Source organism: Mus musculus, chromosome 3 (assembly GCF_000001635.26).
Source record: "Mus musculus strain C57BL/6J chromosome 3, GRCm38.p6 C57BL/6J".
In the NCBI taxonomy this organism is placed as follows: Eukaryota; Metazoa; Chordata; class Mammalia; order Rodentia; family Muridae; genus Mus; species Mus musculus.
Genome location: NC_000069.6, coordinates 108,583,294 through 108,610,453, shown reverse-complemented (window position 1 = coordinate 108,610,453; position 27,160 = coordinate 108,583,294). Strand labels below are relative to the sequence as shown.

The 27,160-nt window shown below is 42.2% G+C and overlaps 1 protein-coding gene and 1 pseudogene across 20 annotated transcripts in view; one reads left to right on the top strand and one right to left on the bottom strand.

Moving 5' to 3' along the window:
- Wdr47 (WD repeat domain 47) overlaps positions 1 to 19,231 on the bottom strand; it is a 54,497-nt gene extending 35,266 nt beyond the window's left edge. For 7 of the 20 annotated variants that reach the window (XM_030252932.1, XM_011240308.2, XM_030252934.1 and 4 more), the window contains exons 1-2: positions 18,547 to 18,700; positions 411 to 577 (exon numbers count right to left, since the gene is read on the bottom strand). In XM_030252932.1, coding sequence (XP_030108792.1) covers positions 411 to 577; positions 18,547 to 18,687 — 308 coding nt within the window. In that variant the 5' untranslated portion in view covers positions 18,688 to 18,700. Of the gene's footprint in view, positions 1 to 410; positions 578 to 18,404 lie in introns of all 20 variants that reach the window. The other 13 variants (NM_181400.3, NM_001358054.1, NM_001358053.1 and 10 more) reach the window with 8 other exon arrangements.
- Positions 6,066 to 8,089, top strand: Gm12517 (annotated as a pseudogene).
- Positions 19,232 to 27,160: the final 7,929 nt, after the last annotated feature.

The window sequence follows — 27,160 nt, the reverse complement described above, 5'->3', positions numbered from 1 at the left end:
AACAAAAAATTTAAAAATGCAACATATATAAATGTAAGAATCACAGTTGTTTCTATGTAGTGGTGAATTTTCTTTACTTTTAATAATTAATATATTCTATAATAAATGCTTTATTTTATGGAATTCATTTCTATACACTCCTTGTGCATATTTTAGAAATGTTTGATCTTCCCAGTGCCTTGGATTTCTTGTGTACTTGTTAAATTGATACCATACTTAAGGCTGTAACTCTGAAGACTACACATGTTACTACTAAAGACATTCTGTACATATATTACTGTGCATTACAAATATTCCATTATGAAAAAAATTTAATTATACTTATAGTATTTCATGAGATATTATGCATATTACCATATTCTTCTTAGGAAGAGCTGCCTGTAAGCCTCATAGTAATGATGTTACCGTACCTCAGGAAGAGCATATCATCTGAAAACAGGCCATTTATGACTCCACTTTCCTTCTCCAGCGCCAGCATACTAATGTGAAGCTTCTTTGAATTCAAGAAGTCCAAAATCAGCTTAATGATCTCAACCTCTTTCACATTCACCGTTTCTTCAGCAGTCATATTGCTAGCCTAAATAAATAGGAACAAGGAAGAACTTAGTCCTGTAGTTTTATGAGGAAGTTTAATCGCCTAGAAATGAGAATGTTGCTTGGGAATGTTTAGTACATTGTTTCACAGTGAAATTAACTATCAAAACTGAGTCATTCTTTAATGTGTTAAAAATATGGCTCATGGTTTTAAAAGTACTAATCTGTGAGAAATACCCACTGGAGTAGTGACATTAAATTTTGAGGTCTGAAGTACCTCAGAATAGTCTAGCAGTGACAGTATCAGGCATGCCTAAGACTCAGACACTGTGCCACAATGCTGTCACCGACAACACCCATCTCAAGAACACCTCCCCTTCCCCAGTGAAGTTACCAAAAAAATTCATAATTCTAAGTAAGTTTATAATTTTGTTCTGGGCTGAATTCATATCTATCCTTGAAAACATGTAGCCTGTAGATCAAATGTTGGTCATTTGTGAGTCAGTTTGGAGTAAAATAAGGCTCAACTGAAATATACAACTAGGTAATATCAGTGTCATAGTGGTAATATCAATTATAGTTCAACACTTTAAAACTCCTTCCATTGAGATTGGATTGGAATGAAATACTTGTTCTGCCAAAGGAACATAGCAACAAAATAACAGGATCCTAACAACCTTCTGTTGTACCTGTAGATCAGTATCTCCCTCTGACATCAGCAGAGAAGCTTCCTCTTGCAGTAGATAGGAACTAACACAGAGACCCACAGCTGGACCGTGTACAGAGAGTGAGAGAGTTTAAAACACTCAGCCATAGACGATGACTTCATCATCCTTCCCCTCCCGCAGGGCTCAGTGAACTATGCAGAAGAGGAAGCAGAAAGATTCTAAGAGCCAGAGGGGATGGAAGACACCAAAGAAACAATGTCTTCCCCAGCCATAACAGAACAGTACTGGGGGCTGGAGAGATGGCTCAGCAGTCCAAAGGTTTTGAGTTCAAATCCCAGCAACCACATGGTGGCTCACAACCATCCGTAATGAGATCTGACGCCCTCTTCTGGTGTGTCTGAAGACAACTACAGTGTACTTACATATGATAAATAAACAAACAAAAAAAGAACAGTACTGACATGCACATGGATGCACAGGCAGCATGCACGGGGTCTGTCCAAGAGCTCCCATCCCTAACCAAGAAGCTATCACCAACTGACAACCACTGGCAGAGGAAAAATGTGTTTTGTCCAACAGAGCCTCATTGGGTATATAAACCACACTTAACGGCAGGTCCATGCCCAGCAGAAGATGCCAACACAAAACAAACTCAATGATATTTCTGTACATTTTTGTCTCATATTGCTTTGTTTGGGCACTTTTTTAAATCTTACTGGTCTTTTGCTTGTATATTATAGTTTCCAATTTTGTGGTTTTATGGATTTTGTTTGTGTGTCTGTTTCTTGTACTTATTCTTTCACTGTTTTATCCATATTTTGCCTGTTTGTTTTCTCAAAAGAGAGAGAAAGAACGTATGGAATCGTATGGATGGTGAGGTGAGGAGGAGTTGGGGGAGAAAAAACCATGACCAGAATATATAAAAATAGTTTCCAATAGAAAATAGTTAAATAAAATTCCTCCTAATGCTTTTCTACACATCTGTAATGATACAACTAAATATATACATTATGAAAGTAAAAAGATTTATAGCTTAAAAATATTTTTTTTAAAAAATCATTAGATCAGTGCTCTCATTTTGCATATGTCATATGCAATTGTATTTTTCGAATGTTAATACTCATAGGAAACACTCGGGCCCCTGACAGATCACAAGAACAGAGATGAAGGTGGGTCTCTCTTTGCTGCATTTACTGTGAAAATGAAGGCTTGTTGTAGGTTCCCATGGTGAACGCTGAGCGGGTGCTATTTACTGGAAAACCTGTCTCTAGTTGTGGTGTGAGAATGGGTCTCTGGTTGAAATCTGAACTTTCTTGGATGAAAAATACATCCTCAAGGTTTGGATGAGTTCAGATGCTGCTGGTTCAGTTTCTCAAGCCCAGGTGATGAGTTAATCCTTGAAGAAAATGATACTGAACTTGTTTCAAATCCCATGGCTTCAATTCAGCAAGGCACACAGTTAAGAACAAGGACAGCAGGAAGATTTGGATAGCATCTGTGTCTGAAAGGGAACCCTGCAGCAAGTGAGAGGGAGACTGCAGTTACCCAGCCAGATTATAAGGATGACATGGGACATCTCTGGAATGATAGAAACAAAGCCCTTCTATTAAAGAAAAACTTATAGTGGGGCTGGCAATATGGCCAGCATCAAACACGCTATTAAGCCTGACAACCTGAGTTCAAGGTCTAGGACCCACATAGTCCAAGGGGAAACTGACTCCTGGGAAGTTGTCCTCTAACTTGTGTACTCCATGGCATGCAAAGACTCACATATAGACACATATACAGAATTCCTCAGAGCAATGCAAAAAAAGTACACTAATGGACTGGCTGCAAGGAAATGTTACCTGATGGTTAACGTGACTATAAAGAGGTGTGGTCTTTCTCATTGGACCAAGCCATTTTAACCAAGCTCACAGAAACATAAGCACAAGTTTGTAGATAACTAATTTTGTTCCTTTCAATCTGCTTTGACAATTTATTTCTTCATAAAAAGGAATACAAATGTACAGCGAACTAGAATGTCCTCATCAGCAAATAGCATCTTGTCTCTTATGCAAAGAAGCTAGCATGGAATGTGTTAAGAAAATTATTCAGTCAAGAAACAATTTTTTTGAAACATAGTCTCACTACGTAGCCCTTGGCTAACCTACAACCCCCTATATGGACCAGATTGGAATCTATCCACTGCCTCTACCTCCTAAGTGCTGAGATTAATGGCATGCACCACTATACCGGGCTAATTTATTCATGTGTATGGGTGTTTTGCCTTGCTTGTATGTCTGTACACCATATGCATGCAGTACCTGAGGACTCCAGAAGAGGACATGAGATTCCTTGGACTAGAGTTACAGATGGTTGTGAGCTACCATGTGGATGCTGGAAATCAAACCCAGGTCTTCTGGGAGAACAGCCTGTTGGGATAACCTACCACCATACATACTATATCAGCTGGCTATGAAGATGTGTCCCTGTATTCTCAATTGTTAATTGCTGTACCTGCGGAGTCAGGTGCTGGCAGAATATATGATATTGTATTTTCTAGAGCCCACAAGACCTGCTTTATATATGTTGCTTCCTCATCTGCCCAAAAAAAGAGGATTCTCTGAGATTGTCCGGTTAAAAAGCAAGCTGCCATGGGGGAACACCTTGCCTTCAATCTGCCAAAAGGCAACACTAAGATATGAATGGATGTAGTCTGGCTGCTGATTGGTTCAAAATGAGTATGCTGTGGAAGCTCTTCCCTCCCTCCCCTGTGCTAGTAGCATTTTTGTATGAGAATAGAGTGTGGCTTTTGATAAATAAAGAGCAGGCTGCTGGAGCTGGGGCAGGAGGGAAGCAGAGCAGGAGCAGGGCAGGAGAGTCAGCTTGAGTCTAGATGGGTAGCGAGGGTATCCCCCCCCCCCCCAGCAAGCAAACAAGCTAATAGCCTTATATTATACAGGTATCCATGTCTTTATCATTGAACCCAAAGTGGGGCCCCTAGAAGTCCCCACAACAGTATCCAGTGTTCTTAACTGCAGAACCATCTCTCTAGCCACTCAACTCAAATACTTACTTAGTGATAGAAGAGTAAAATAATTGGGGCCGGTGGGATGGTTCAGCAGGTTAAGATGCCTGCTGCTGAACCAGAAGACCTGAGTCTGATCCCCAGGACCCACATGATCAGAGGAGAGAACCAACTCCTGCAGGTTGTCCTCTGACCTGCAAGTGGTGTAGGTCTGCACAGGCATACAAACACGCAAACACAAATGTAATGTTTAAAACCTTTTAAAGAATAATATGTCTATTCCCACATACTGTAATGCCTGCCACAGTTGACAAATAAGCACAAACCTTTCTCACAACAGGCCAACTGTTCAGTTCCTCACACTCCCTTTGCTACATCCTCCAGTTTGTCCACAATTATAAAATAAAGTTAGTGAGAGCTCTACTTACTAAATTCTGGCCATATTTCAGAACTATCTCCCTGAGATTCTCCCAAACACATGGATTAGCAATTTAGACAGCCCCCAAATCGTCATATAATACTTAAAAAAAATAGACTTCTTGCCAACAGTGCTTGCTGACAGGAGCCTGATATAGCTATTCTCTGAGGGGCTCTGCCAGTACCTGACAAATAGAAGTGGATGCTCACAGTCATCCACTGGACTGAGCACAGGGTTCCCAATGAAGGAGCTAGAGAAAGTACCCAAGGAGCAGAAGGGATTTGCAGCCCCATAGGAGGAACAATATGAACCAATGGGTACCCCCAGTGCTCGCAGGGACTAAACCACCAACCAAAGAGTACAGAGGAGGGACTCAAGGCTTCAGCTGCATATGTGGCAGAGGATGGCCTTGTGGGACATCACTGAGAGGAGAGGCCCTTGGTCCCGTGAAGGCTCGATGCCCCAGTGTAGGGGAATGCTAGGACAGGGAAGCAGGTGTGGGTGGGTTAGTGAGCAGGGGGAGGGGAAATGGGATGGGGAGTTTTTGGAGGGGAAATGAGGAAAGGGGATAAAATTTGAAATGTAAATAAAGAAAATATCTAATAAAATAATAGACTTTAACTAAATTCACTTGCAGAAAAATATTACTCCATCCTCATAATGAGAACTTAGGGGACGCGTCATTAATATTACCGTGTACCAACCACACATTTAGCAAGAACTGAAACTATAAATTTCTTAGGTAGTACAACATAAATACTTTACAGGTCTTATAGTCAATATTTAAACTAAATATTAAGTAAGTAATCTTAGAATGGAACTTGTGGCAATTTTCCTTCTTTAACTCATAACTATGCTTAAGGGTGTGTTGTGTTGCCCAGGCTGGTCTCAATGCTTAGCCTCACATGATCCTCCAGTCTCAGTTTCAGCTGGAAACTATAAGATTACCAGTTGAAAATTATGGTATTTTAATCACTTCAGAAATTTTATTCTTAAAAGTTCTATTATTACAAGATATATGCATATATAGATATATACATATTTGGAAGATGTAATTACTCTTTTCTAATCCATTACTGACACATCCATCATACCCCATCATGCCCATTTGTTGTTTATTTGCTTGTTTGATTTTTCTGTAGGGTTTTTTTTTTTTGTTTTGTTTTGTTTTTTGTTTTTCTGGTGGGGGAAGTTGGCAAAGAGAAGAAAGGGCAAGACAAGGGCTTGTTGCCCAGTCTAGCCTCAACAACTAAGTTCAAATGAAGGTCATCTCAACATCTTGAATAGCTCAGACTATAATTATATGCTACTACATATAACTCTGAGGTGATCTTTTTAAACATATGCAAGTCAGGTATAGTGGCACACACCTATAATCCTAACATTCAGGAGGCTGTGGCAAAAGGATCTCAAATTCAAGGCCACTCTGGGTTAGATGGGGAAATTTCTGTCTTTAAAACGGTAGGTGTGGCAGTTTGAATAGGTATGTATGGCCCCCATAGATTCAGGTGTTTGAATGCTTGGCCAATGGGGAGTGGCACTGTTAGGAGGTATGGTCTTGTTGCAGTAGGTGCAGTCTTGTTGGAGGAAGTGTGTCACTGTTGGGGTAGGCTTTGAGGTCTCCTATACTAAAGCTCTGCCCAGTGTGGAACAAATCAAAAATCCTCCTTGCTGCCTTTGGATCAAGATGCAGAACTCTCAGCTCCTTCTCCAGCACCATGTCTGCCTGGAGGCTGTCATGCTTCCCACCATGGTGATAATGGTCTAAGTCTATGAAATTGTAAGCCAGACCCAATTAAATGTTGTCTTCTATAAGAGTTCCCATGGTCATGGTGTCTCTTCACAGCAATGAAACCCTACAACAGTAGGGAAGGATAAAGGGATTAAAACTCTATAATGATAGAGTGCTTGCTTTACATGCTGAAGGCCTTAGATTCAGTTCCTACTGGGATTGGGGCCAGGGGAATGACACCAAGTATGTTTAATTAATGCTACTTAAATGAACGTGAAATGCAAAAAGCATCACTGAAAAAAAATGCTTCTTCTAAGGCTAGAATAAGTTACTTTTGTGTTTCCAACATCTCTAAAGGTTTCTGGTTTTGTTTGTTTGTTTTTTTTTTAAAGATTGATTTATTTATTATATGTAAGTACACTGTAGCTGTCTTCAGACACCCCAGAAGAGGGCGTCAGATCTCATTACGGATGGTTGTGAGCTACCATGTTTTGAACTCAGGACCTTTGAAGAACAGTCAGTGCTCTTAAACAATGAGATTTGAACTCAGGACCTTTGAAAGAACAGTCAGTGCTCTTAACCACTGAACCATCTCTCCAGGCCAAGGTTTCTGTTTTTTAACAGGGTTCTGGCTTTTTGATCCTACTATTTTGTAAAAGTAAATTCTCCAAGATCTTAGTAGGAAGGCTTCCCAGACAACAATTGCTGGAAACACCTACTTAGCAAAGAACTCACAAAGAGACAACATTAGGGTATATTACATTGAAATAGGGTAGTGTCAGTGTCAGTATTCCCATTAATAAATGACAGTTCTTTTGAAGTCACAACATGAAATTCTGTGTTTCTTGGGATTTTCCTTTGAGAAATAAAATTTTACTCATACTCAATAACCGGACTAGGTGACACAAATAATCTTTTTTAACATAAGAGAATAGGGACTAGAGAGATGCCCCGAGACTTAGAACAATGGCCACAAGTCTGGCAGTGCTGGCACTGCCTTTTGATCCCAGCCCTCAGGAAGCACGGGCAGGTTGATCTCTGAGTCTAAAGCTAGCCTGGTCTACAGAATGAGTTCCAGGACTGCCAGAGCAACCCAATCTTGAAACACCTAAATAAATAAATAAATAAATAAATAAATACCAGAAACACTGGCTGCAGCTGGGTATGGTAGGCAGACAAATCTACATAGTGAGTTCTAGGACAGCCAAAGCCACACAGAAAGACCCTGCTAAAAACAACACTCTCTCTTGTGCCTGTGGCGCCGTCAAGATGGGTAAAGTGTCATGGTCTCTGAACTGCCCGGAAGCTCCGCAGTCACCGACGGGACCAGAAGTGGCATGATAAACAATACAAGAAAGCCCACTTGGGCACAGCCTTGAAGGCCAATCCGTTTGGGGTGCCTCTCATGCAAAGGGAATTGTGCTGGAAAAAGTAGCGGTTGAGGCCAAACAGCCAAATTCTGCTATCCATCAGGAAGTGTGCCAGGGTGCAGCTCATTAAGAACGGCAAGAAGATCACAGCGTCCGTGCGTGCCCAGTGATGGCTGCCTGAACGTCATTGAGGAAAATGAAGTTCTGGTTGCTGGGTTTGGTCGAAAAGGTCATGCTGTAGGTGATATTCCTGGAGCCTGCTTTAATGTGGTTAAGGTAGCCAATGTTTCTCTTTTGGCTCTATACAAAGGCAAGAAAGAAAGGCCAAGATCACAAACATTTGACAATGGAAACTAATAAATTTTCATATTCTGAAAAAAAAAAGAACAACAATAACAAACCAAAAACAAAACCACTGGCTGCTCTTTCAGAAGATATGGGGTTCAATTCACATCACACACATGGCAGCTCACACCCTCTCTAACTCCAGTCCCAAGAGATCTGATGCCATCTTATAGACTCTTTGGGCATTATATATAGGCAAAAACCCTTAAACACAAAATATAAATAAAAGAAAAAAGTTTAAATATAAAATTGGTTTTAGAGTTGGGTATGGAAGCGCAACATTTAACCCCAGTACTCAGGAGACAGAGGCAGAAGAATCTCTGTAAGTTTGAGGCCAGCCTGGGCTCAGCATGAGATCTCAGTGAGAGATCTAGGACATCCAGGGCCACACAGAAAAACCCTGTCTTGATGAGCCAAAATCAAACAAACAAACAAACAAACAAAAAAACCCGGGCTGGTGAGATGGCTTGGTGTGTAAGAGCACCTGACTGATCTTCTGAAGGTCTTGAATTCAAATCCCAGCAACCACATGGTGGCTCACAACCATCTGTAAGGAGATCTGACTCCCTCTTCTGGAGTGTCTGAAGACGGCTACAGTACACTTACATATAATTAATTAATTAATTAAACCTTAGTTTTAGAAATCGAAGATTAAAGGTCAATGTTAACAACAGATTAAAAATAACAAATGTATTTTCATATATAGAAAAAGAAATTTTTCATTAAAAATATCACTAGCTGCAAGTGGTGACACACTACAGTTATCTCAGCACTCAGGAGGCCAAAGCAGGCCTACTAAGAATACGAGGTCAGCCTGAGCTATCTAGTATGTCCAGGGCAAACTTGGACTATACACCAAGATAATGTCTCAGAAAAACCAAACCAAAACAAAAAACAGTGTTAGCTTTCTAACCAAATATAAAGATAACTTCAATGTTTCTTTGCAATGATGTTGCTTACTTAAAATACAGAATTTAGGAAGAAGGAAAACATGGGAGACTAAGAACAGTTCAGAAGTTTAGGCTGAGAAAATTAGAATAGTCTAAAACTTCATGATCATGAAAAAGTGCTTACAGTCTCTTTCCTATGATTTTTTTCATTTATGATTTAATTTTGTGATTTATTTCAATTCATTCTTTAGTAACAGGAAGCAGATATTCTGGTGGGTACTATGAAGTCTGGAATAATCAGAAATTTTGAACTTATAAGGTCAGTTAAAAGTTTTTTTCTTTAGATCATTTACAAACAAAACTGCCCTCCTAACTACAAAGCTCCATTGTACCTGCTAATAAACTGTTTATAAACATGTCCTTTCTTAACGTTTATAACCACCTTTAGATCATTGATTATTTTAACTTACTTTATAGAACTATGGGTGATTTTCATCCCAAAACTATGGGGGGTGATAATATAAAGTGCTTGGCTACCATGCAAGAAGTCCTGTATAGCATAAATCAGGTGTGGTGTCCTGCACCTACAATCTAGCCCCCAGGAGGAAGGGGACAGAAGATCAGAAGTTGAAGTCATCTTTGCCTGTGGAACAAGTTCAAGGCCAGTGAGACTACTAAAAAAATTAAAAGGGACACAGAGAACTGGTTCAGTACCTAAGGGCACTTGCCACCAAACCTGAAAACCTAAGTTTGGTCCCTGGGTCCACCTGTTAGTAGAGAGCCTACTCCCACAGCTTATTCTCTGACCTCAACCTGTGTACAATGGTATGTAAATACAAATACACACACACACACACACACACACACACACACACACACGGAGAGGGAGAGGGAGAGGGAGAGGGAGAGAGAGAATAAACCTTTTAAAGTTTTAAAGACACCTGGGCATGGTAGCACATTGATAAATTACAGTGGAGTAAAACGCTGGAGTAAGACAAGAATATGAGCCGGGCAGTGGTGGCACACACCGTTAATCCCAGCACTTGGGAGGCAGAGGCAGGTGGATTTCTGAGTTCGAGGCCAGCCTGGTCTACAAAGTGAGTTCCAGGACATCCAGGGCTATACAGAGAAACCCTGTCTCGAAAAACCAAACAAAAAGACAAGAATATTAGTTAGAGCCAACTCAGAATATAGAGAGACACTATATCAAAATAAGAAAAAGAAACAAATTATGTTTAAAGCCTGGTGCCGCTTTAGCTATAGAATAAAGTAAGATTAAATCATGTTGTACATATACCTAAAATGTCTGTAGAAAAAGACGCACAGAATTGGTAGTAATGGTTGTGTCCCAAAGACCTTGATAAATAGGAATGGCTTCATGACATTTTATCATGTACCCTATTAAATCTTTTGAATTCTATACCATGTATAAATATTACACATCCAAAAAATTTTAATGTGGGGTTAGAAAGATGGCTCAGCAGTTAAGAGAGCTTGTTGCTTTTCCAGAAAACCCAAGTTCAATTCCTAGCCCCATCAAATGGCTTACAACCACTTGTAACTCAAGCTGTAGAGTATCCAACCTCCTCTCTGCTTCTGCAGGCACATGCATCCATGTGGCATGCACACATAAAATTAAAATAATAAAATAAAAGTTCTACATAAAGTTTGGTGTTACCCACTACAGGAGAAGTGAAGCAGGCAGATTGCAAGCACAAGGCCAGCCAAGACTCAATCAAGGTGCAAGCTGACCTGACCCGCACAGCACAACCCTAGGTTGTTAAACATTCTTTAACAATAAAACATAAGCAGTTATGTCAGCCATGGTAGCACATACTTTAAAAATAACAGCACTGGGGCTAGAGAGATGGCTCAGAGGTTAAGAGCACTGACTGCTCTTCCGAAGGTCCTGAGTTCAATTCCCAGCAACCACATGGTGGCTCACAACTATCTATAATGGGATTGGATGCCCTCTTCTGGTTGTCTGAAGACAGCAACAGTGTACTCGCATAAATTAAATAAATAAATATTTTTTAAAAAAATAACAGCACTCTGGAAATAGAGGTAGGCAGAGTTCTGTGAGTTTGAGGCCAGTCTACATAGAATGCTAGGCCAATCAAGGATGTATATTGAGACCTGTCTCTCTCTCTCTCTCTCTCTCTCTCTCTCTCACACACACACACACACACAAAGTGTGTAAGGCAGAGCCAGGCATGGTGGCATACATCTGTAATCCCTGTACTTGGCAGCAGAAGCATTAGCTCTAAGTCAGCTTAGTCTATATAGTGAGTGTCAATATGGACAGGCACCTGCACACATGTGCACATATTCCCCCACATACATAACTAAAAATAAACCCTAAAGTAACAAATTTGCATATATAAAGTAATATTACTTCAGAGTGATTTACTTTCTCATAACCCAAGACAACTTCTCACACTTGTACCAATCTATAGATATAGCAATATGTAATTAGGAATAATCTAATTATTTCTATGATCATTTAGCAGAATAACAGGAAAAGGTGGTCCCCTAGGGCCCATGACTTATCTAGTCATTACCAGGTATGGATTCCATCTTATAGACCGGGCCTTAAATCCACCCAAAACTGGTAGGCTGCTCTCGTGACATCTGTGCCACTACTGCATCTATGGACAAATCTTGCAACATATCATTATTATAGCTCAGAGCATTCACTGCCAGGTGAAATTAATCATTAGTTTTCTCCTCTGATATTGCCAGCACTATCAACACTATGAACAATAGCTAATAATGATGACACTTCCAGTTGAGTACCGGCTAGATTTCTCCTGGTCCCATGCCTTGTGAATGGGTGTAATCACCAATAGTCTCTTACTGTCAACTTGTAATGCAGTGTCAAATAACACTGCATTGGCAATAGCTTGTAATGTTAGGGGGTGTCTATGGAACCCCACTGGTCAACAAATCAAAAAGATGTAATCCATTCTTGGTGCTAGGGTTTTATTTAGTGGCATACAGTATATAGTCAGGCTATTGTTCCCCTCATTATATGGTAATGCTACTTAAACTCCTTTTATATATGTTTACATTTTAGGAAGCTTCTACTGTAGTAGGTTTCCAGATAGCTTTTCAAGAGGCAGTTAAAGTTAGTTGTCCCTCTTTATAGTCCCTCCTTCACCCTGTCCTCCCATTCCCCCAACCCAATTAATCCTCCTGTTCTTATTTTCTCTTTATCCCTTTATAGCATTATATTTCTTCTTCCCTAAAACACCCCTTCTTTCCCTCAAAGTGCCCTGCTCAGTTAATAGCTACCTAACCCCTGCATTTAAGTGAAACACACATATCTAAAGAGAAAAAAAACATGCAATTCGTGTTTTTCTGGGTCTGGATTGCCTCACTCAGCATGATTGTGGTGTGCACTTGTAATTCCACATATTTGAGAGGCTAGGGCAGGAGTATATGGCTGAACCTCAGGAGTTCTGGGCAGTCTTAAAAACACAGAAAGATTCCACTTCAAAGGAGGCTATCATTGGTATATCATCACCATCATCACCATCAATATATATCGCCAGGCTGGTCTCAGAATAACTGCTTCGGATAAAGATATGGTCCATGACAGTGGGTTTCTGGTACGGAGACAACTTTTAATTTTAAAATTAAGAATCTAGAGTTGAAGAGATAGTTCAGCAGTTTAGCGCACATACTACTCTTACAGTGCACCCAAGTTCAGTTCCTACACCCATATTCACTAGTAACATCCTTTAACTCCAGCTCCCAAGGATCCAATAGCCTCTTATGGCCACAGAAGGCATCTATACTCACACAGCATTTACACACACATATTCACATGTGAATAAAAGTAAAAATAAACCTTTAAAATGTTTAAATAAAATTAAGCTAAAAAGTATAAAAATGACCGTTTTTAGAATTAGATCACAAAAGTCTATTCTATTACTGAGCTAAAAAACTGGAGCAGGATTGCCAAAGCAAGAATAACTGCTGTGTTTTCAATATATAAATACTGGGAACTATTCTTAGATCTTATGTATATTGTTAATGGAGCCTTACAAAGCCATTCTTCACGTCTCCTACCATCTGGATGGCACTCTTATGAATACACATGAATATCTACCTTAATTAAAGCACCTAGACTAGAACGCAGTATTTCTGGCATAGTCTGGACAGTAACTATATACAGTAAAACTAACAGTTCCCATAACTTGCGATCTTCTTTTTGTACCACCTAAAATTTCATCACCAAGCCTATTTTCCTTCCTTCCCTCCACAGCTCCTCTTTTTTCTTTTCTTTCTTTGAGCTTACTATGTAAACCATGCTGCCTCCAAACTCACAACAATCCTCATGCCTCAGTCTCCGAAGGGCTGGATTATAGGCATGAGACACCATGCCCAGCTGCTTTTTTTGAGAGAGGGTCTCACTTAGCTCAGGTCAGCCTCAAACTTGCTGAGTAGCAGAATCTGGCTTTAAACTAATGATCCTTCTGCCTCCATCTCCCAAGGGCTGGTATTACAGGTGCCACCAGACCCAGCCTTTAAGTTGTTAAACAAAACTTACCTAATTCTACCCCTAAGTTTTCAAAGTAATGTTTGAAAAAAAATTAAAACCAGAAGTTGGAGAAATGGTTCATGAGTTAAAAGCATGTACTGCTCTTACAGAGGAGCTGAGCTCAGTTGTCAGCACCAACTTCAAACAGCTCAGAAAACCACTTATAACTCCAGCTCCAGGGGATCTCACACTCTGGCCTCCTTGGGTACCAGAACTAACATGCACATACCCCTAAGATACATATATCTCAAAGATAAAGATACAGACACACACACACACACACACACACACACACACGTGTAAAAATTTATCTAGTGGTGGTAAGATGCCTCAGTAAGTAAAGGCACTTGCCACCAAGCTCAATGACTTGACCCACCTGATGGAAAGAAGGAGCTGACTCCTTCAAGTTGTCCTCTGACCTCTGCACATGGACTGCGCATGCACATACAAGCAAAATAAACAAATAAATATAATAAAAAAATCTTAAACATATATTTAAGTATTTTTATGTTCTAGTACTAGTCTGCATACCTCAGATAAAATGGTTGTTACTATGGTGAATACACACACACACACACACACACACACACACACACACATATATATACACTTACATACACACACACAAACACACTCAGTTTTAAGAAAGTGTGACACTAGCAAGATTTTGCTGAAAGCACCCAGATATAGCTGTCTCTTGTGAGACTATGCTGGGGCCTAGCAAACACAGAAGTAGATGCTCACAGTCAGCTATTGGATGGATCACAGGGCCCCCAATGGAGAAGCTAGAGAAAATACCCAAGGAGTTAAAGGGATCTGCAACCCTATAGGAGGAACAACATTATGAACTAACCAGTACCCCCCTGGAGCTCGTGTCTCCAGCTGCATATGAATCAGAAGATGGCCTGGTCGGCCATCAGTGGAAAGAGAGGCCCATTGATCGTGCAAACTTTATATGCCTCAGTACAGGGGAATGCCAGGGCCAAGAAGTGGGAGAGGGAGGGTGGGGGAGTGGGTGGGTGGGGGAGTGGGTGGGGGAGCGTGTGGGGGACTTTTGGGATAGCATTGGAAATGTAACTGAAATAAATACCTAATTTAAAAAAAAAAGAAAGTGTGATATGTTATAAAAAAATGAAGAAGTATCTAAAAAATTAAATATAAAATATCAAGGAAGTTCAGGAAGCAGTGAAGTTTCCTGTTAAAAATATGGGTAAAGGGTTGGAGAGATGGCTCAGTGGTTAAGAGCACTGACTGCTCTTCCAGAGGTCCTGAGTTCAATTCCAAGCAACCACATGGTGGCTCACAACCATCTGTAATGGGATCTGATGCCTCCTTCTGGTGTCTCTGAAAACAGCTACAGTGTACTCGTCATATATATATATATAGAAAATAAATAAATAAATTCTTTTTAAAAAATGTGTGTAAAAATTTATTCTTCTTTCTAAATTTTGTATTTTATTTATAATATGTATGAGTGTTTTCCCTGCCTGTATATCTGTGCATCACCTAGGTGCCTGGTGCATACAGAAGTAAGAAGAGGGTGTTATGTTAGATCCCCTGGACTAGATTCACAGATAGTTATAAGCCACCACATGAGTGTTGGGACTTGAACTCAGGTCCTCTGGAAGAGTAGCCAGTGCTCTTAGCCAAGGAGCCATCTCTTCAGCTCCAGATTATTAGTCTTTGACTCTACAAGGAAAAAGTGAAAAGGTACTAACATTCATTTACATTGGGTCCTAGCTGGATCCTTCCATCCATCATCTATATAGTTCCCATGCCCCTGTGATCATCCTTTTATAGGTGATTACTTATGCTCAGAGGTGTGAAATCTGCCCGTAGAGAAAATAAGTTCAAGCCCAGAATGAAATGAGTTAATCAGTCTATCTAAACCAGTGCTTCTCAACCTTCCTAATGCTGGGACCCCTTAATACAGTTCTTCATGTTGTGGTGACCCCCAATCACAAAATTATTTTCATTGCTACTTTGTAACTGTAATTTTTCTACTGTTATGAATAATAATGTAAATATCTGATATGTAAGGTATCTGACATTCATCACTGTGAAGGGATAGTTCAACAAAATGGGTAGAAACGCATAGGTTGAGAGCCACTGATGTAAACTAAAATTCTTCACCATTTCCAATACAATACTCTAACTTTTTACAGGGCTTAAAACAAGAGGGAGGGCTGGAGAGATGGCTCAGTGGTTAAGAGCACTGACTACTCTTCCGAAGATCCTGAGTTCAAATCCCAGCAAACACATGGTGGCTCACAACCATCCGTAATGAGATCTGATGCCCTCTTCTGGTGTGTCTGAAGACAGCTACAGTGTACTTACATTTAATAATAAATAAATCTTTGGGCCAGAGCGAGCAGGGCCAAAGTGAGCAGGGCCGGAGCGAGCGGGGCTGGAGCGAACAGAGGTCCTGAATAAAATTCTCAGCAACCGCATGACGGCTCACAACCATCAGTACAGTTACAGTATACTCATATACATAAAATAAAATAAAATAAATAAATCTTAAAAAATAAACAAACAAGAGGGAATAAGGTGGACAGTGATGGCACACACCTTTAGTCCCAACACTCCTTGGGAGGCAGAGGCAGGCAGATGTTGTATGTTGGAAGCCAGCCTGCTCTATGGAGAGGTCCAGGGCATACAAATAAAAAAACATAAAACCAAGAGGGGAAGTTAGAATTTAAGTAACGGTGAACCTTTTTAAAATTGGAACTGTAAAAATGAAAAAGGCCGTTTTTCCTGTGCTATGTGAGGATTTTCCATTCATTAATTAAGAATGCCTAAAACAAAGCTTCTTAAACTTTTGCACTTAGGACAGAAAAAAACTAAACACAGCTTAGAATTCACTTAGCTTCAGTCAAGTCCAACAGGAAGTCTATTTTGAAATCTCTAAATGTTATCTTAGAAATTAATGTTAATATTGCCTTCTCTTTGTGTCATCTTTGATTTGTATGAATTTATCCAATTCTTCAAATGAAATTAAGGACTATTTCATGTGTCATTTACACACCTACAGATCTTTTTCTTGAATACTGAAGCTTATTCAACAGAACTTTATTTCTGTTGTTCTGGGAATCAAGCTAGACAGTACTCAGCCACTGAACTACAGACCCAGCCTGAATTAGTGTCAATACCTCAATTTGAAAAACTTAGGTCAGAGGGGATAAAGTTATGTTTGCATTAGTCATGAACCTGTGACCTGCAGTGAGGATTATCTAGTGCCAAATATAACTCCTCAGTTATTAGCAGTAGCCTTATTTGCAAGAAAGTATCACTAACTCATATACAAAAGCAAAACCCTCCTTCCCCACATCACCACAACTGAAGCAAACCCTCTACTGAGAATGAGGAAACGCCTCCATTTTTCTCATAAGCCTTTTAAGGCCACTGTAATAAAAAAGGTCTTGAATCTAGAAATGTTAAAAAGATTACACAGAAAATGATAATACTCCCTCTCAGTGTTCCCCTCTGGTAAAAGGTAGTCAACAGATTCCTTAATATTTTCCAAAGCACTTGCAACTGAACTGATTTATTCAACATCACAGTCCACTCTCAGACTAAAACAACACCAGGCATTATCCCTATTTCACAGAATAAGAAAACAAGGTCAATGGTAGGATAAATATCTCTTCCAAGACTGTAATTACAGAAGCAAAGAGAAGCTTCCATCCAGGCAATCTGATTTTCAGGCAACTGACCTACCAAGGAAAATTGGACATTTTTCTTATTTTGACATATTTCTTATTTGCTTTTCAAACTGTAGCATATACTAAACAAGTCATACGGTGTCCATTCAATAACAAACTATTTGACAAACAGAAAGAAACTGCACAATTATGTAACTGCAAACACTGATTAGCACTCTTGCTCTCTTATGATACATTCCTACTACTGATTTTCACAAAAAAAAAAAAAAACCTAGAAAAGTGGCAAGGTGGGAAATAAGTTAAATCTCTCTCTCTCTCTCTCTCTCTCTCTCTCTCACACACACACACACACACACACACACTCAGTAATGGCAGCCCAATTCAAGTTCATGATCTGGTTGTTTGCCTTACATATACTGTTATGGATTATTTCCTTGTCTTTCCCATTTACGTGTTACTTTGTTGTTGGAAGCAATGTTCCTCCCCCTCCTCCAAACCTTAATGCACAATGATTCGTTATATCTCCCACCTAAATAAGACCTCCAGAATGTGCCATATAAAGAAAATTCGACTGCTAGGCGTTTCTCCTTTCTAGTAAAATGCTAACATAACATATGCCAACACTTGAGACCCCCCCCCAAAAAAAAGAAGTGGTATTATCTGTGAAAAAGATTTACAGCCCTTTTAAACCTGTATGTTAATTCCTGTGCCATTAACTTTTTATAGCATTCTATGAACTCTCTACAACAAAGGGGGGAAACTAAGTGTCAGGATTTCAACCGATGAATCTGGGTGGAACAAAGACTTCTCCTCTCATTATGCAGTGAGAACCAAGTTGCCAAAAAAAAAAAAAAAAAAAAAAAGCTCCCCTCAGACGACACCCTTCGTAGTTACTAGCTGCATGTCTGGATGTACAGGGGGGAAATCATCAGGTCAAATACTGCCGCTGCCTACTTGGTTCCTACCCCTTTGCCAAAGGCGTCGTCCCAGAGCTAGAGCCCCAATCTTTTTCTCCCCAATACAGCTAAGCAGCTTAACCCTCTGAGTTCCATAACCTCCGGTGTCTTACGCAGGCGTCCCCGGGAACAAATCACGTTCGAAATTCAGTCGATGCCCCTGTCCCCACCCTCCCAGACCCCACAGGACTGCTCCTAACAGCCACTGGCCTGGCGTCAGAAAGGGCAAACCCGGATCCCCCACAAACCCTCAACCCCGCCACTCCCTACCCATTCGCCGGCCAAGGCGAGCAGGGAAAGGGACCAGCGCGCAGCCCTCAGTCTCGCCCCAGCCCAATAGAGGGGCGAGGCAGATGCAGCCCAGTCAGCCCTCCTCGCGCCCCTCAGCAGCGGCGAGGTGGATACTCCATACCAGGGCGAGGGGCATCGCCCAGCCGCCCGAATCAGACTGGCAAGTAGGGGAAGGTGTGGTCCAGCAGTGGCGGCCTGGATAGATTGCCTGGCGGGTCCCAGGTCCTGTCCCCGAGACACCCGGGCCTCGCCCGCATCCCATCTTCTCGCAGTCGCCACCAAAGCCTACCCAAGACACTCCTCCCGGCTGCGAACGCCGCCCAAGGGGCTGTGGGGTCTGCGCCGCATCAGGCTAGTGACAGGTGGCGACGGGTGACCATGGCAACCCACGGTGCACGGCGGCCCGCCCCCGCCTCCTGGAATCCGCTCACCTGAGAGCTCCGGGCGGAGCCGGCAGAAGCGGTGGAGGAAAACGCGGAGGAGAGGCCGGCGGCCAGAGCCCCGAGACAGCCAATTCCAGTCTAAGGCGCGAGCGCGAGGGCGGCGGTCTGGGCTAAGCAGCCCGCACGTCAATCCATCAGCTCGTCAGCCGGTCCTGCTCGCGTCCGCCCCGATCCCGCCTCCGACCGCTCCGCTCCGCGGACTGCGGTTGTCAAGCGCCGCTGGAACGGAGCTCCAGCCGCCAGCTGCAGCCAATCACTGCTCGTCCCTGGAGCCGCCTCAGGACCCCTCCTCGCGAGGCGGCTAGGCAGGTGCCTGAGCAGAAGAGTCGGCTGGGCCAGCCCAGGAGGGTAGGGCGGGGCCTAGAGGCGGGGCCTAACACGGGGGCGGGCAGAATCTAAGACTGACGCCTGGAGGCTCCTGGCCCTCGCCTTCTCTGCTCTTATGGTTTAGGAGATGACTGTAAGGAGAATGTAGGCCCAGAACCTTCGGGTGACGCTATGTTATGTCCCAAAATAGCGTGGACAGGTGTGGTAGTTTGAATGAGAATTGCCCCCATACTCATGCATTTGAATGCTTGTCCCCAGTTACTGGACTGACAGGAAAAGATAAGGATAGCAGTTCTCAACGTATGGGTCCCAACACCTCCTAGGAGGGTAACATATCATATAATTTCAATTCATAGCAGTAACCAACTGGTCTGAAGTAGCAACGAAAATAATTTTATGGCTGGGGGTGAGGAGGCCACCAAAAGATGAGCAACTGTATTAAAGAGTCGCAGCATTAGGAAGGTTGAGAACCACTGGATTAGGTGTGAACAAGTTGGAAGAGATGTCACTGAGGGTGGTCTTGGAGGTTTCAAGAGCCAGTCCTTTCTGGCTTTTTTTTTTTTTTGTAAGATTTATTTATTATATGTAAGTACACTGTAGCTGTCGCCAGACACCCCAGAAGAGGGCATCAGATCTCACTATGGATGGTTGTGAGCCACCATGTGGTTGTCAGGATTTGAACTCAGGACCTCCAAATAGAGCAGTCAGTGTTCTTAACCGCTGAGCCATCTCTCCAGTCCCAAGCCAGCCTTTTCTTCGTTTTATGTCTGGTGCTTGTGGATCACGTGTAAGCTGTTAGCAACTGCTCCAGCATCAGGCCTCCCTGTCTGCTGGCACATTCACTGCCAAGACCGTCATGAACTAACCCTCTGGAACCCTGAGCTAAAAATTAAATGCTGTCTTTTATAAGTTGCCTTGGTCGTGGTGTTTCATCACATCAATAAAAAAAGTAGCTAGGACAACCTGTCTGACACTTCCAAATGTCTTCTGTGCACTGGGTTTGACTCTTAATTCTACTCCAACGATTAACTAATAAAGCTTAAGTGAAATAAATACTCCTTCCTTGCCCTTTTCCGTACTCCATCTCCCTCCATGAAAACCATCCCCTTCCAGGCTCTCCATGTGTAAAGCTAATCCTATCTTGAAGCACTTAACAAGGCTGCTGTTTTGAACTGCCCTTTTATTTACAGTAGTAACCTCACTCCTACACATTTGTGTAGTAGTATTCCCCCAGATACGTACTGCTCAAGGAGCTGAACCTCCAGGAACCTTAGCATAAAGAATCCAGAACTCAGGAGGCAGAGGTAGACTTATGAGAGATTTACCTGGCCTGGTTTACATAATGAGTTCCAGCCAGCAAAGGCTGGGACCTCAAAAACAAACAGACAAAAAATCCAGTTCAAGATAAATGGCCAGGTGAGTCACAGCATTGTGTATGCACATAACATATCCAATAAATAAATACAATACTTTAAAGACCAAGTATGTTGGTGCATGCCTGTAATTCCAGCAGGATAAAGAGTATTGCAGATTGGAGGCCAGTCTGAGCCCAGCTACATAGTAAGAGTCTGTCTCAAAATAAGATGGGACTGCAGAGATGGGTCTGTGGTTAGTGCTTGCCATGCAGTCATGAAGAACAGGGTTTGGATCATCAGTAGTTATTCAAGGCTGGTGGCCACCTGTAAACCCGGAGCTTCAGAAGCAGAGATGGATCATGGGAGTGAGGGACACAAGCTGACTAACTGTCAAACTCTGTCAAGGAGAAACGTTGCCTTAATGAATAGGATGAAGAGTGATCAGAGTCAAGCACTATCAATTCTGGCTTCATACACATATACACATGCACAGAAGAGGGGGAGAAGAGGAAGGAGGAGGGAGAGGAGGAGGGAGAGGAGGAGAGGGAGGAGGAGGGAAACCCAAAAAGATAAGTCGTAGTTTAAAAGTTGTAGAGAGAACATTTTTAATTTCAGGGAGAAATTAAAATATCTGAACTTCAAAACATCAATTGCCCAGTTCACCTAAATCCTAGAAGAAAATCATATAGTATCTTAGTCACTATTCTATTGCTCTAAAGAGACCACCTGATGAAGGCAAGTGTTATAAGAAAAAGCTTCTAGGGATGGAGAGATGGCTCAGCAGTTAAGAGCACTGACTGCTCTTCCAGAGGTCCTGAGTTCAATTCCCAGCAACCACATGGTGGCTCACAACCATCTGTAATGAGATCTGATGCCTTCTTCTGGTGTGTCTAAAGACAGCTACAATGTACTTACATATAATAAATAAATAAATTAAGAGGAAAAAACCTTTTATCTGGGACTGGCTCACAGTTTCAGAGCTTCAGTCCATTATCAACATGACAAGAAGCAAGACAGCCTACAGGCAGATACTAGAGGAACAGCTGAAAACAGACATCCTGAATTTAGGCCAAGAGACTCTGGGCCTGGCATGGGCTTTTAAAATCTTAAACCCCACCCCCAGTGACACACTTCCTCCAACAAGGCAGCACCTCCTAACTCTTTGAATTCTTTCTAATAGTGTAACTCCCTGGTAACTAAGCATTCAAATATTTGAGCATAGGGGGCCATTCTCATTCAGACCACCACAAGCAGCTTGGCAGGAATGAAGACATTTGAAGGGAAATGTGGGCCCCTCCTTTCAGTTACCAGACTCTTGAGACTAGTCCCTAGGAAATTAGAATTTCACTGGGAATCTCACGCTGGGAAAGGCCTGGTGCCAGCCAGAGGAAGACCTTGTCTGGGGGGGTGGGGGGCGCCCCAGGAAGATTTCCAACAATGTTGACATCTGGTTACACTGCCAGAGGCAGAAATCCAGACCAAGAGGGCTTAGCCAATGCATGCTTCTGGCCCTCTGATTGAACCTAAACTCCATGAAGAGGGACTTGGAGGGTCACTGTTCTTCTTTGTTCTTCTTCCTAATGTGGTCACATTGAAGAAATCTTTCTCTGCCTTTTGCTATTGCTTTAATTGGCATATTGAAGAGCCAGTGACTGAACCTAGGTTACTAGGGCTGCCAGGATCTAGGCTCTGCCCCTAATAACTCTGGTAAGATTTATTATGAATCTTCTCAGTGTTTGGTTTTAGACCATGGGACAAGGGGCTGAGGTGTAAACTTTACTTGTCAAAGCAGACTGGCCTCCAGGTCCTCCCAGCATTCTTCAGTCCCTACCAGGCATACCCTGCCCCCAATCCTGAACTTGCCAGCCCAGGGGCTGGGCTGCCCTTCCTCCAGAGGCTCTTCCCTATATAAGACAGACATTTTGATCTCTTTCATGCTCTCCCTCTCCCTACCCTCTCTGCACATGGCCTCACTCTTTCTCTCTTTCTCGTCCTCATTCCCTTTCTCCCTCCTCCTGGCAATAAACCTGCCTTTATATATTTTAATCTGACTTTTCTTCTGACAAGCAGGGCCTCCTTCCCCCTCACCAGTTTGAACTGGTCAGATATGTTCAAGGACAGTCCTGAACACATTCATGAAGCGGTGGGTCTGTTAGCTCCCCTTTATTTGTCTCAATAGACCAAACCAGTCTCAGGGCAAGGGAAAAGTCCCTGCCCCATACCACTGTAAATACATGTTTACCTGAAGCTGGCTAACTCAAAATTAGGGGAAGGGGACCTGTCTCAGGCCACCAAAAGCACTTAAAACTCCCAGTCCTTCCCTGGAAAAACAGACTTCAGATCCTGATGGCCCCCTCTGCTCTGTGGGGAGTCTTTCTCTGTACTTGTGGCCTGTGTTTCACTTGTAATAGCTTGTTGCATGCTATGTCTGAGATTTTTTTTTCCTGCCTTTTATTTCTTTAGTTGGCTGAGAAAAACAAACATGATCAAGACCCCCACAGACAAAACTCTTAAAACCTTACTCCTTATTTCCTGCCCTAATTCCTTGTATCAACCCCAAATTTTAACTTAAAGAAAATGAACCTTTTCAGGCAATGGTGGGGCACACCTTTAATCCCAGCCATGGGAAGGCAGAAGCAAGAGGAGTTTGAGGCCAGCCTGGAGTTCCAGGACAGCCAGGGAGGGCTTCATACAGAAACCCCATCTTAAAGAAAAAACAGAAAGAAAATGAACCTTATTGTGATGAGTTGTGGAGGATTTGAGGTTGTGTGTTTATGTTCTCCATACCTTTGCCAGCAGTTCAGCATACATCTGAATTTTCAGTAAAACTCAGACTGTTAGAAGCAAATACACACTCTTCATACTTCTGGGAAAAGGAGGTACCAGAAAGAAAAGGACCAGACTGGAATAAGACAGCTGGTCTACCTTACCATTGTATGTTGGTAATGCAATGACTATTTGTATATTTGCTTCCTAATGTAACATCAGGTCTTACCACACAACCTTAATATCTGTAAGGCTAAGGTATCGCTTTTCAATACTCAGCCTCAGGGCTAAGATTAGATCTTCTTGCCTTTCACTCTCCTAGCTGCATAGCAATGAACTGTTCAGAAGACAAAGCTTTCTTAGATGGACTGTCCTTAGATCCTGAGGTGCTGCCTCAGTCATTCACTAAACATCTACTGAATGCCTACTGTGATTCAGGAACTAGGTCAGGCATCGCTTGAAAGCACAGGTTCTAACACGACAAAATGACTCATGGTGCCTTATGACTTAAATGCCTACAGGCTTAGGTGGGTACCTTTGAATATGATTCTCAAATCTCACTTCTAAAAAGGTGAATAGAAGCTTTTGGTTTTCCCCAGATGTCACAAAGGAATCCGAGCACAAACCTAAACTAGGACATTTTAATCCAAGGTATTCAGAGAGAGAGAGAGAGTTCCGTGGAAATAAGAGGGCTTATTTTAAAAGAGCCGCTCTTATGAAAACTTAAGCACACCAGAAGTTTTCTGCTTCAGGGTCAGCAGCATCCTAGCCTTGGCTTCTCCTTCAACAGATTCAAGGATTAAATCCAGGACCATGTGAGGTGGCCCATATCTGTATTCCCAACTAACAAGAGGCATGAAGATCAGAAATTCAAGGCCAGCCTCTTCTACATAGGAAGTTCCTGGAGAGCCTGGGCTACATGAGACCCTGTCATAATTCTTTCCCTTCCACTCCAACCTCCCCCAACCAACCAACCCAAAAACAAATGCACATGGATCTAGCCAAGGCTCCTTGACAAAAGCTTAGATTATACATGTATGGTTAAACCTAGTTTAAAAAAATACACCATTGTTTCAAATAAGGACATTTATATTTATATTAAGTAATTATATGAACATTAATAAAAATTTTGTAAAAAAGAAAAATCAATATTCTAGGGTCAGTAAGCTGGCTCTTCAGTTTAAGGCACTTGCCACCAAGCCTGATGGCCTAACTTTGAACTCAGGGACCCACTAGGTGGAAGAAAAGACCCAACTCGCATAAGTTGTCTTCTGATCTTCACATGAGTGCTACGGCACATGCATGCACATAGGCAAACATACACAAAATAAGTAAGTGTGATAAAAAAAATAAGGAATGAGCTTGAAGCTACTTAGTAGAACTTTCCATAAAGTCTGGATAGATACTGTATGCTATATGTTGTATTTATTGTTTTTTTTTTTTTTTTAAATCAGTGCTATCAAATACCTAACAAAAGCAACTTGGAAAGAGAACACACAGTTCCTAATTATGGTGGGAAAGAAGGACCTCTAAACTCAATATTTAAATAAATTATATATTCTAAGTCACATTAAAGAGATAAGCAGAGCTGCATGGATAACTCTTGCTAATGACTCTTGCATAACTCTTGTAACACATCAAGCTAAATGGACCATCTGAGGGCATTCCCCAGGCCCTACCCCTCTGCACTGCTCAGATCTGGTGAGCTACTTTTCCCATGTCTACATTAACGTTGCCCTAGCTGATGCTTGGCTGCATATCCCTATAATTTCCCTCATTGTGATTTAACCCCATACTACTGTTTCTGTTTCTGTGCGTGCCCGCCTAGAGGCAAGAAGACAAGCTTTACTTAATTTGGAAGCTGGTGTTCACTTCTTTCTGAGCACGGTTTCTACGGCTGCTCCACTCTGTGAAATGGATGTGCTCTGCCTTTGCTGATGAAGTTGACTTAATACTGCTCTCAGAAGGCAGGTTGGCAAAGAACTGGTTATTTGCTGAAGCTGTGGCTCATTATGCTTTCCTATAATACTGTGTGTGTGTGTGTGTGTGTGTGTGTGTGTGTGTGTGTGTTAGTGTCAGTTTCACTGCAGTGAAGAGACACCATGACCAAGGTAACTCTTAGAAAGAACATTTCATTGGGGCTGCCTTACAGATTCAGAGGTTCAGTCCACTACTGTCAGGGCAGGAAGCATGGCAGCATAGAGGCAGACATGGTGCTGGAGAAAGAGCTGAGAGTTCTACATCTTGATTGGAAAGCAGCCAGGAGAGACTGTCTCACGGGCAGTTCCTAATAGTGCCACTCCCTGGACCAAGCCTACTGAAACTACCATAATGTGTTTATGCAAAACAGAGGAACTGAGTGGGGAGCACCTGTGTCCTCTAATCATCATTCTTCTTTTTTTTTTTTTTCTTCTGTGAAAATGGAAACGTGTTAGGTCAGCTCTGTCCAATGCTATGCCAGCTACTAGCATGGGGTTGGGAACCCGGAATACATCCAGTGCAACTGAGAAACTAAGTTTTCAATTTTATTTATTTTAAAAGAAGTCGCCACATAGAGTTGACATCTACTTTAAGTAGATGTTGGAAGATAGCTATAGAACTCAAAATTAATAAACTCTGCCTGTAACCTCCCCAGCATGTGGGAGACCAGAGCTGGAGGAGGATCCCTGAGTTCAATCATGGGCAGGTGGGTGATGGACTGTATAGTGAGACTCTGTCTTGGGGGGGTTGGGGGTGGGGAAAGCAGTCATGAATCAATTCACTGTTCATCTGTTGTCTATCCAATCTCCCTTTCTTTTTCTTTCCAGGCCTACTCTATGCCATTTTTCTTGGAGGAGGGAGAGTCTTAAGGATCTCCTGTATCTCAGGCTGGCCACCAACTTAGGGCTTCTGATCCTCCTGCTTCCATCTCCCAAGATCCAGATTACAGGTTTGACCTATACTAGGTTTACAAGGTGCTGAGGCTTTGTGCATGATTGGTAAGCACTCTACTAACTTAGTGACAGACATCTTCACCACAGAGGTGAGACAGGAGGAGGTCCTGGATTTTACACACTTCTTCCTGTCCAGAGTCAAGACAATAGTAACTCTCACTTGGAATTTTCTGTTTAGTTACTGTTATTGCTGTGAGGAGACACCATGACCAAAGCAAGAGAAGTGCATTTAATAAGAAGCTTGCTTACAGTTTCAGAGGGTAAGTGCGTGATCATCACGGTGAGAAGTATGGCAGCAGGCAGGTAAACATGGTACTAGAACAATAGCTGAGAACTTATATAAGATCTGAACAGGGGAGATAGAGAGACAGAGATGGAGAGGGGAGGGAGGGAGGGAGGGTGACAGGGAGGACACTGGGCCTAGTGTGGGCTTTTGAACTATCAAAGCCAAACCCCACTGACACATCTCCTCCAACAAAGCCACACCTCCTAATCCCCCAAATCCACTGAGGACCAACCGTTCAAACATGAGCTGATAGGGGCCATCCTCATTCAAACCACAACATTCTCAGGTTGTTAAGGATGGAACCCTAGAACTGCCAGCCATGTTTAAAGTCCATCAAGAGAGTAAAGACAGGTTACCATACAAACTGGAGATAGTCTTAAGTACCTGGGTCCAGTCAAGCCTGAAGTTAGCCCCATCCCTTCTTTCCCATTTTTCAACTAAGTAAGCCAGTAAGATCATTTTCTTTGCTGGGCGTGGTAGCACACACCTTTAATCCCAGCATTCAGGGGCAGAGGCAGGCTGACTTCTGAGTTCGAGGCCAGCCTGGTCTACAAAGTGAGTTCCAGGACAGCCAGGGCTATACAGAGAAACCCTGTCTTGAAAAAACAAAAAAAAAAAAAAACAA